This window comes from Cebus imitator, unplaced genomic scaffold, assembly GCF_001604975.1.
Source record: "Cebus imitator isolate Cc_AM_T3 unplaced genomic scaffold, Cebus_imitator-1.0 Scaffold15, whole genome shotgun sequence".
Taxonomy (NCBI): Eukaryota; Metazoa; Chordata; class Mammalia; order Primates; family Cebidae; genus Cebus; species Cebus imitator.
This window is the reverse complement of record NW_016107330.1, coordinates 2,227,066-2,238,370: the sequence shown is the minus strand read 5'-3', so window position 1 is coordinate 2,238,370 and position 11,305 is coordinate 2,227,066. Positions and strand designations below refer to the sequence as shown.

The window sequence follows — 11,305 nt, the reverse complement described above, 5'->3', positions numbered from 1 at the left end:
TTGACAGGGTCTCACTCTGTTACCCAGGCTGGAGTGCAGTGGCACGATCTGGGCTCACTGAAACCTCCGCCTCCCGGGTTCAAGCGATTGATTCTCTTGCTTCAGCCTCCCAAATAGCTAGGATTACAGGTGCCCGCCACCATGTCCACCTAATTTTTGTATTTTTAGTAGAGATGGGGTTTCATGATGCTGCCCAGACTTGTCTTGAACTTCTCCAGTGATCCACCCACCTCAGCCTCCCAAAGTGCTGAGATTATAGGCGTGAGCCACTGTGCCTGGCCTAATGGTTACTCTTTTGGTGTGTGTCCCTCTAATTACACACAATTCACACATGTGAACATGTACACCCTACTGTATGTAGAAAGGGGGGTAATTTTATGTGGTAGTACACACACCCCAAACTGGGATAATGACGTCCATTACCATTTTGTGAATTAAGAATCATATATTTTTTTTACTGAAGACAGGGTCTTGCCCTGTCACCCAGGCTGGAGTGCAGTGGGTCAGTCATAGCTCATGTGACACAGGCTTAAACTCCTGGGCTCAAGTGATCCTCCTGTTTCAGCCTCCTGAGTAGCTTGGACTACAGGCGCGTGCCACATACCCAGCTCCTTTTAAATTTTTGGTAGAGATGGGGTCTCACTGTGTTGCCAGGATGCCTTGGCCTTGCCAAGTGCTGAGACTACAGGTGTGAGCCGCCGTGCCCAGCGAGTTTTAGAAAGACTTCCAGGTCTTTCGAAGAACTTCATTAAAGGGATTAGAATAATAAGCTAATTTTTTCCTTTTGAGACAGAGTTTCACTCTTGCTGACCAGGCTGGAGTGTAATGGTGCAATCTCAGCTCGCTTCAATCTCCAACTCTCGGGTTCAAGTGATTCTCCTGCCTCAGCCTCCTGAGTAGCTGGGATTATAGGCATGCACCACCACACCCAGCTAATTTTGTATTTTTAGTAGAGATGGAGTTTCTCCATGTTGGTCAGGCTGGTCTGGAACTCCCGACCTCAGGTGATCTGCCTGTCGTGGCCTCCCAAGTGCTGGGGTTACAGGCATGAGCCACTGTGCCTGGCCTCTGAATTTTTTGTTGTTTTTGAGACAGGTTCTCTATCACCCAGGCTGCAGTGCAGTGGTGTGATCATAGCTCACTGCAGCCTCAGCCTCCAAGGCTCAAGCGTTCCGACTGCTTCAGCCTCCTGAGTAGCTGAAACCAAGGCACCAAGCCCAGCCTATTTTTTTTGTAGAGACAGGGTTTTGCTGTTGCCCAGGTTGGTCTTTGAACTTCTGATCTCAAGTGATCCTTCCACCCTAGCCTCCCAAAATGCTGGGATTACAGGTCTGAGCCACTGAGCCTGGCTCCTCCAACCTGTCACGTCCTTTTCAACCTTTCACATGGAACCAGCCTGTGCCATGTCACATGCTGTTCTGCTGCACACCTTTTTTATACTTGACTTGAGGGTGTTAAGGAGCTCCGGCTGGTTTCGAATTCCCTTTCCCTAGGAAAGGCAGGACACCACTTTCTCTGCATGGACGACTCCCCCTCAGTTCAACCATTTAGCTACCTCCCACCTCAGCTTCCCAGGTAACTGGGATGACAGGCATATGCCACCATGCCCGGCTTTTTTTTTTGGAGACAGAGTCTTGCTCTGTCACCCAGGCTGGAGTGCAATGGTGCGATCTCAGCTCACTGCAACCTCCGCCTCCCGAGTTCAAGCAATTCTCCTGCCTCAGCCACCCCAGGCGCATGCCACCACACCTGGCTAATTTTTGTTTTGTTTTGTATTTTTAGTAGAGATGGGGTTTCACCATGTTAGCCAGGATGGTCTTGATCTCCTGATCTTGTGAACTGCCCACCTCGGCCTCCTTACGTGCTGGGATTACAGTTGTCAGCCACCACACCTGGCCCATGCCCGGCTTTTTAATCTTTTCTAGAGAGGGGGTCTTGTCATGTTGCCCAGCCTGGTCTCAAACTCCTGAGCTCAAGGGATTTGCCTGCCTTGGCTTTCCAGAGGTGCTTCCCCAGACCTTTGGAAAGTCGGCATTGAAGTGACCAACGGACTCCTCCCTCTCCTGCTTCTTTGTTAGTTGTTGACTGTGGCCCTCCTGATGATCTCCCCAGTGGCCGAGTGGAGTACACCACAGGTCCTGAAGTGACCACCTACAAAGCTGTGATTCAGTACAGCTGTGAAGAGACCTTCTACACAATGAAACTCAATGATGGTATGCAAATTTCTCAAAGCTGGGGGTGGGCAATACTTGAAACTTGAGCCCCCATGGTCAGAAAATAAACACTAACCAACATTTTTGGCTAAGGCTAGACAAAAGATTAAAAGCCACTTCTCCCATCCACTAAGTGAAATATTATAGCCAAAGTGACTTTAATGTCAATTTGCAAAAATCTGAAAACAGATCTTATCTAGTAAATGATTGCTACAAACACACAATATATTCCAAATGGTTTAATTTAACAAGTCAAAACCTTATCATTAAGCACTTGAGATCTTGATACATATTCAAGTTACACATCTAAAAGGTTTCTACTTTGCAAGCAAACATGGTAATGCAGAGACCTCCTATTTATGAAATCATGTAAAATGGTTCTTCAGACACCTCTATTTCCCACGGATGCTCAAGAATCAACATTTTTCAAGGGGGTATTCAAGCAAATGACAACAATCTTATACATGCAGTTAAACATTTCTGCTTTTCCAATGATTTGCAGGTAAATATGTGTGTGAGGCTGATGGATTCTGGACGAGCTCCAAAGGAGAAAAATCCCTCCCAGTCTGCGAGCCTGGTAATGGAGACATTTATACAAGAGATTGGTAATTGATGGAAAGTAGGGCTGGGCAGGAGAGAGTCAGCAGAGCCTTAGCTGTGGTAGGCAAAAATGGAACTTCAGCACTTGGCTCTTAGGCTAAGTTATTATTTCCAAATAATATGTTCTCATTACCCGCTTTCCATGGAGAGAGGTTGTTAGGTGCTGACTGCATCAGTCACTTGATTATTTTTGACTTTGTAACTAGGCAAGCATAAAAAATTAAATGATTTTTAGGCCGGGCCTGGCTCACCCCTGTAATCCCCAGCACTTTGGGAGACTGAGGTGGGCAGATCACCTGAGGTCGGGAGTTCCAAGACCAGCCTGACCAATGTGGAGAAATCCTGTCTCTACTAAAAACACAAAATTAGCTGGGCATGGTGGTGCAGGCCTGCAGTCCCAGCTACTCGGGAGGCTGAGGCAGGAGAATCACCTGAACCTGGGAGGCAGAGGTTGCGGTGAGCTGAGATGGTGCCATTGCACTCCAGCATGGGCGACAAGAGCAAAACTCCACCTCAAAAAACAAAAGCAAGAAAATAATTATCTTGAACAATTTATACATTTATAAACATGAGCTCTTCTGCTGAGTTACTGTTCTATGTTAAGATGCTATTAAAACCCAAAGCTAATAACTTCATTATTTCCCCAAGCAACTGTTTTCAATGACATCTAGTTTTTAAACATTAATGCAATTTGCCTTTTTCTTTTTTTTTTTTTTTTGAGACAGAGTTACAGAGTTTCGCTCTTGTTACCCAGGCTGGAGTGCAATGGCGCGATCTCGGCTCACTGCAACCTCCGCCTCCTGGGTTCAGGCAATTCTCCTGCCTCAGCCTCCCGAGTAGCTGGGATTACAGGCACATGCCACCATGCCCAGCTAATTTTTTGTATTTTTAGTAGAGATGGGGTTTCACCATGTTGACCAGGATGGTCTCGATCTCTTGACCTTGTGATCCACCCGCCTCGGCCTCCCAAAGTGCTGGGATTACAGGCGTGAGCCACCACGCCCGGCCCGCAATTTGCCTTTTAATAGTACTTTTTTTTTTTAACCAGAATTGGTTCCAAAGATAACAGTTGAGTAGAATGATTTAAAAAAAAAAAAATCAGGAAAGTAATAATATATTCATTACCCTTGTGTTATTTGGTTCAAATTATTTTTAAACCGGTATTTGGCTAACATAACGCCTGTAGTTTTTAACCTAAGTCCACTACCACAACGGGAAACATATATGCTACATTAATGGGCATATTTAGTTTGCAATAAAGATACAATAAAATTTAGTTTGGAAGAATCAACTAGATCAAAAACATAATTTCGGAACCTGCAGAGTCCTAGCCACAGCTGCAATGTTTTAATTTCTAAAACATTTGTATGTTCAAAGGTAAAAGTAATTTTGCAAATCCTGATACTGACTTTAGTTCCTGCTTTTTTAGGATTACATACCCACTTTACAAGTAGGAAAACAGAAACAATTACGTCCTTCTAATTCCTATGCACATCATCCAGTCCATCCGCTCAGACCATTCCTGCTTGCCCTGTTAATTTTCCTAATCTTTTTTTTTTTTTTTTTGAGACAGAGTTTTGCTCTTGTAGCCCAGGCTGGAGTGCAGTGGTGTAACTTGGCTCACTGCAACCTCTGCCCTCCAGGTTCAAGTGATCCTCCTGTCTCAGCCTCCCAAGTAGCTAGAATTATAGGCGCCTGCCACCATGCTCAGCTAATTTTTGCATATATAGGAGAGACAGGGTCTCACCATGTTGGCCAGGCTGGTCTTTAACTCCTGACCTCAGGTGATCTGCCCAACTCAGCGTCCCAAAATGCTGGGATTACAGGCCTGACACTGTGCCTGGCCAATCTGTCCAATCTTATAGACAAAATTATTTTAGCAAAACAAAATAATTTCTAAAAGTCAGTTTTCACTAACCTCATTTTTCTGAGGCGCTAAGAAACACCAAAAGGTTTTATTAGGTCTTTGAACTGTGATGTTTTAAAATATCCTCACTTGCCTGTATAGGTGGTCACCCATCAATTCATATAATTTTTGGTTGACATCACATATATACTTCAAAGTGGCCATAATTTAAGAAAAACATGACATTTTTACAAAGGCTCTCTACTTGTCTGCTTCTCTCCAGTTTGTGGACTATCAGCCCGTACGACAGGAGGGCGTATATATGGAGGGCAAAAGGCAAAACCTGGTGATTTTCCTTGGCAAGTCCTGGTATTAGGTGGAACCACAGCAGCAGGTGCACTTTTATATGACAACTGGGTCTTAACAGCTGCTCATGTCGTCTATGAGCAAAAACATGATGCAAACTCCCTGGACATTCGACTGGGCGCCCTCAAGAGACTATCACCTCATTATACACAAGCCTGGGCTGAAGCTGTTTTTATACACGAAGGTTATACTCATGATGCCGGCTTTGATAATGACATAGCACTGATTAAAATGAGTAACAAAGTTGTAATGAATAGCAACATCACGCCTATTTGTCTGCCAAAAGATGAATCCTTTATGAGGACAAATGACATTGGAACTGCATCTGGATGGGGATTAACCCAAAGGGGTTTTCTTGCTAGAAATCTAATGTATGTTGACATACCAATTGTTGACCATCAAAAATGTAGTGCTGCATATGCAAAGCTGCCCTATCCAGGGGCAAGTGTAACTGATAACATGCTCTGTGCTGGCTTAGAAAGTGGGGGCAAGGATAGCTGCAGAGGTGACAGCGGAGGGGCACTGGTCTTTCTAGATAATGAAACACAGAGGTGGTTTGTGGGAGGAATAGTGTCCTGGGGCTCCATGAATTGTGGGGAGGCAGGTCAGTATGGGGTCTACACAAAAGTTATTAACTATGTTCCCTGGATCAAGAACATAATAAATAATTTTTAACTTGCATGTCTGCAGTCAGTCAAGGATTCCTCATTTTTAGAAATGCCCGTGAGGACCCTGGCAGCCACGTACCCCAAGCATTTATCGTTACTGTGAAAATGGCAGCTGGTGCTCCACCCAAAGCACAGACTCCAGGTGAGACTGCTGTCATTTCTCCACTCCACAGTTTAATTCCAACCTTACCCATCTGACTCAAGGCGGCATAAGCCACAAGAGTGATATTCACCTTTGTCAATCCAATGTAATGTCACTGCTCAAATTACATTTAATTACTTTAAAAGGCCAGTATCTTCTCATACTAGCTGTTGGCATTTCTGTAAACTGCCTGGCCATGCTCTTTGACTGTTTTTAAACTTGTTCTTATTGATCTCTGTAAGTGCTTTCTATGTTGTGGCAGTACTGATTCAGGAATAACCTTGAATCCCTTTTTTGGGCAGGCAGGCTGGAAACACTGATACTTCAGCCCAGGTATTGACTCAAATTTCCATGTTAAAAACCAATACCACAAAATCATGGGATACAATTATTCACTTATCAAATCGTCAGACAAAAGGAATGTGAATAGTAGTACCATTTCACATTGTTAAAGACAACATCAACTTCCCAAGGGACAATTTGGCAATCCATTTTAAGCAAGACCAGGTGTGTTCAGGGAGGGTGGAATGGCCATAGACTGGCAATACATTTCAAAAGCCCTGAAAAGGCATGCATCATCTTTGACCTGGCAATTCCAATGTTACGAATTTAATTTAGCTGGAAGGATATTCCCAGAAATTGGAAATAACCTGAACAATGTTCAAATTCAGAAGATTGAATCAAAACTCGGCCATTTCCACAAGATGAAAAATGGCGTTATAAATTAGTGATGTTATAAACTGTGATCATTTGTTTTTCCTCTTTACAATGAACACAAAATATTTGGGCACAGTGATGCCTAACAAGAGCACAGATCACACAATAGTTGAGTCAAGTACAGAACCCTTACAGTTAGGAGCTACTTTGCTCCTAACAACAAAATCTTTACTAGTACACATTCTCTCTTGAATTAAGTAGTTAACATCCTACTTTTTCCTACAAAGGACAAAACTTAAGTGCTGATTTAACCTTAAAAATCTTGTTTGATTTTAGCTGGGTATTCCTTCCTAAAAGGTTTTAATAGCTAGCACTTAAGTTTTTCAGTCTAGCTAACAGTTAACATTCCATGTAAAAGTTTACTGTGAATCCTGGCCTAATTACTCTTGTGCATATAAAGTACAACTACTTGAGACTCAGTTTTTATTTTTTTCTTTAGAGGCTCAATTTTTAAAGGTAACTTTCCAGCATCTATACGTCACATATAAAAAGAAATCATGTTTTTCAGTAAGACTCCAGACACTAAACTGTGGTGTCAATAAAAATTTTTATTTAACTGGTTCAAAAAATTTTTAGAATGAATGCATTTAGATGACCAAATAGATTTTTAAAAACAAATCTTTGCTAAATAGTTTAAGTACTTCTAAACTTCAAAATCTTTTTAGGGTAAAATAAATACCCGTTATCTATGCAGTACCATAAACATGTTAATAAAAGGCTACTCAACATTGAAAGCCTTCTATGACCAGTAACTAAAATTTACACAAGTGTAAATAAAGGATTCAAACCATGCCGTTGACACGTTAACTTACCCCTGGGCTCCTTGAAGGCTTGTCAGTTTAGTCTTTGGAGGTCCCCGAGTACCATTTTAAGTGTTACCATGTTACTGCTGCTGAGTAATAGTGCAAGTGCTAAAATGCAAAATTCAGATGGTACAGGGTTTGGAAATCATGCAGATTTAGATTCAGAAAAAAAAATTTAAACAACTCAAGATCCCTTTACAGAGGAAATCGAATAATGAAACAATGTGGCGATTACAAGTCTAAAGGATGACTTCATTTATAAATGTTTAAAACATGTAACTTGCAAAATGACAAACCTATTTATCATAATCTAATTAGGTGAGGGCATTAAGTAAACTACAAACACAAAAAATGTCACATTCTTCCAACTAGAAAAAGAGCTCTCTCACATAGTTACATAAAAAGTACAACAATCAATGTTATTGCTTTTACATAATTAACAATGCATTGTGAGAGACTACGTTTTGTAAGCGATTTTATTCAACTTTATTCAACATTACCACATTACCCCATCTCCTGGAGGACAAAGCCCATTTGCTTCCAGACAGACAACCCACCCTAATTCTTAAAGCTATCAAGCTTCTTAATGGATTCCAGGCACAAGGTAATTTGTGGTTTCTTCTACTTTATCCCTATTGCAATTAATTCCACTTTTCAAATCCCAGACCAGGAAGGTGCCGATATTCCCTTTTCAATTGATATGCTTTGCTACAAAGCATTTGAAAATAATCAACATTTTGCCCGCTCCCCCAGATAAGAATCTTTTTAGACGGCATGATTTCCCAGGAGATTTATACAGGCCACGTAAATAATAACATCACCCAAATGCGCAGAGGCACTAAGAAAAAGCCAGAGGGTACTGCTTACCATTTTAGGTGCGGTCACCCAGACTTATTAAAAACTAGATTTCAAAAGAAAAAACAAAAAACAAAAAACAAAAAACTTTTCACTTTGGCCAATGCAAGAACAAATACCAATTAAGTCTGGGTATCAGGTGTCAATGCATGACAGGTGATGAATCCATTTGACTTGAGACAACTTTTCAAATAAGTTTATTTGAAGCAAAATAAACTATTGCCAAGAAACTTTATGAAAGTTCCATCTCAAAAGGGTCAAAAAAGGGGAATTAACTGCTATGAATTCTTTGCATTCAGGGCTGCAAAACAAAGACACATATTATTTAAATCAGTTTTATTTAAGAATTTCCAACATTGACAACTCTTATAAAAAGCATCCAAGCACAGGACACAGAACTGCAGCAAACAGCATTCTTATGGGTAGCTAACAGACATTAGAACTTCCACCCTTCTTTGAGACACCTGAGCTCGCTGGTGAACTCTGCTTCCAAGTACTCCTGCAAAGCACACCACAAGCTCAGTCCATGTTCTCAACCCATCAGCTTCAGTTCACATGACCACACTTACATATCAGTAACAGAAGAGAACACACGCCATACAGCATTCACAGCAGTTGGCAAAGGGTAGGGGGAGTACAAGTATCGTTTCACTTAACACATTCAACTAATGTGGGTTATCTAAGAACAAAAACTCACTTAAAGTCTTCCAACAGATGTGGATGTCCTTTGAATGCAAAAAACATTCGTACATTATTTGCTATCATTGCTCTCTGCACACTCTCTCACCAAAGCCACAGGATTGAGAGACACATCTCGCCAAGTTAAAAAATATCCATTATGCACCACCAAGTCTCTGCACGCGCTCTCTCCTTTTCTCGCTCATACTAGCCTTTCATGCCTCGGCACCACCATCAATCCCACACAAGGTTTCAAAAGTTCAAACAGCCTTCTGGTTCCATATCACAGCCTTGCGTTCATAGCGTTGATACGACTCCATGAAATAAAGAGTAGCGGATAAAAATGGGACACCCACCGTCAGAGACGCGGCCTGTGATGCGTGATGACGAACTCTTGAATGAGAAAGCATGTAGACAGAAGTATTCCTATGGCAGAATATTTACAGCACTACTTTCAATGAAGTGCTTCTTCCATAAACATTTGAAATGAGATGAACTGCAGAGATTAAATGAAGGCTTCATATTGTACTTTTGCACATGAGGGGAGACAAGTGTTAAAAAAACAAAACAAAAGAACCAAACACTGTGACACCATGAGCTCCCAAAAGGAGACTTTCTTAAGGAAAAAAATCCATATGGTGGGGTTCAAATTAAAACAAGGAGTAACGAATGTAGTTCTAATCAATGGTTTCCATTTTGAACATGCAAAGAATTCACTTGACAAGTCCAGGGATAAAATATTACAGGAGAAACCTTTTGATATCAATTGTAGTGTGTTGGTTTACCAATCAGGCAAACAGCAGTTCACTTTCAACCACTCAATATTTCAACCTTTCATGTAACAAAACTTAGAAAATTCCTTTAGCTCTTCCTTTTTCTAAAGAAAAATGTCAAAAATACTGCTGAATATACTCCACACTGAACAAACCAATTTTGAAAATTCTTAGTACATATGTATTTTACAATATACTTACCATGAGTTTAGAAAAATCTGAATTCCCACCATTCTATACCAACCAACCACAAACTGTCTACATTCCCCAGCCAGAAGACTTAGAATCCATGCTCGAGCCAAAGCCTCCATTAAAACCACTGCCCGACCCTGCATTTGATGCTGATCCCCAACCAATTGCTGCACCAGAATTAGAACCACTATAAGAGTTATTTCCAGAACCGAAGGCCTGGTTTGGCTCCCTCTGCATGTTGCCTTGGCTTTGGTTATTACCCGATGGGCCTGACTGGTTCTGCTGGCTGGCTAACATGCCCATCATACCCCAACTGCTCTGTAGCGCTGCCTGGGCTGCAGCCATCATGGCTGGATTAATGCTGAACGCGCCAAAGTTCATCCCACCACCCATATTACTACCTTGATTGTTTCCCAAACCAGCTCCACCCCCTCTACTATTACCAAATCCACCCTGATTCCCAAAGCCACCTGGATTACCACCAAATCTTCCACTTCTTTCTAACTGTCTATTGCTATTGTGCTTAGGTTCGGCATTGGATATATGAACGCTGATTCCTTTAATGATCAAGTCCTCTCCACAAAGAGACTGCGCAATCTACAAGAAATAAGGGATGTAAACAAAGAAGATTAAACCATTGATTTATACATCAAAGTAGCAACAAAACTTAGATTACAAGCATTAATTAACTAAAGCCAGAGGAAAAATAAGCAATGAATGCTCATTTTATTTAAAATCCCAGTACAGCTTTAGTTTTAGTAACAGCAGCAGTGATATTTCAGTCTATTTTCAAAAGACATAGGCTGGGCATGGTGGCTCATGCCTGTAATCCTAGCGCTTTGGGAGGCCAAGGTGGGAGGACTGTGTGAAGCCAAGAGTTTAAGACTAGTTTGACAGCCTGAGCAACACAGTGAGACCCCACCTCTAAAAACAAAAACAAAACAAAAACCCTGCGAAAAAACCACATTAGCTGGGCATTGTGGCATGCATCTGTCCTAGCTACTTGGGAGGCTGAAGTTGGAGGATCCTCCTCCTGGAGGCTGAGCCCAGGAGTTCTAGGGTGCAGTGAGTTCTGATTACACCACAGCATTCCACCAGCCTGGGCAACAGAGTGAGACCCTATCTCAAAAAAAAAAAAAAAATGGGGGGAAAAAAAAAAAAAAAAAAAAAGGGGGTGGTGGTGGCTCTCGCCTGTAATCCCAGCACTTTGGGAAGCCAAGGCAGGTGGATCATCTGAGATTAGGAGTTCAAGACCAGCCAGATCAAAATGGTGAAACTCCATCTCTACTAAAAATACAAAATTAGCTGGGTGTGGTGGTACATGCCTGTAATCCCAGCTACTTGTGAGGGTGAGGCAGGAAAATCACTTGAACCCAGGAGGCGGAGGTTACAGTGAGCCGAGGTCGCACCACTGTACTCTAGCCTGGGTAACAAGAGCAAAACTGTCTCAAA

General features: G+C 41.9%; 2 protein-coding genes across 4 annotated transcripts in view; one reads left to right on the top strand and one right to left on the bottom strand.

Annotated features, from left to right (window-relative positions):
* Positions 1 to 7,529, top strand: part of MASP2 (mannan binding lectin serine peptidase 2) — a 24,177-nt gene extending 16,648 nt beyond the window's left edge. Inside the window, exons 8-10 of one of the 2 annotated variants that reach the window (XR_001817873.2) lie at positions 2,079 to 2,213; positions 2,716 to 2,790; positions 4,943 to 5,285. Coding sequence is in view for 1 of the 2 variants with exons in the window: in XM_017503927.2 (XP_017359416.1) it covers positions 2,079 to 2,213; positions 2,716 to 2,790; positions 4,943 to 5,700 (968 nt within the window). In the remaining variant the exon portion in view is untranslated. Of the gene's footprint in view, positions 1 to 2,078; positions 2,214 to 2,715; positions 2,791 to 4,942 lie in introns of both variants that reach the window. The other variant, XM_017503927.2, reaches the window with a different exon arrangement.
* LOC108286284 (TAR DNA binding protein) overlaps positions 7,081 to 11,305 on the bottom strand; it is a 12,351-nt gene continuing 8,126 nt past the window's right edge. Inside the window, exons 6-7 of one of the 2 annotated variants that reach the window (XR_001817876.2) lie at positions 8,223 to 10,450; positions 7,081 to 7,463 (exon numbers count right to left, since the gene is read on the bottom strand). Coding sequence is in view for 1 of the 2 variants with exons in the window: in XM_017503953.2 (XP_017359442.1) it covers positions 9,920 to 10,450 (531 nt within the window). In the remaining variant the exon portion in view is untranslated. Of the gene's footprint in view, positions 10,451 to 11,305 lie in introns of both variants that reach the window. The other variant, XM_017503953.2, reaches the window with a different exon arrangement.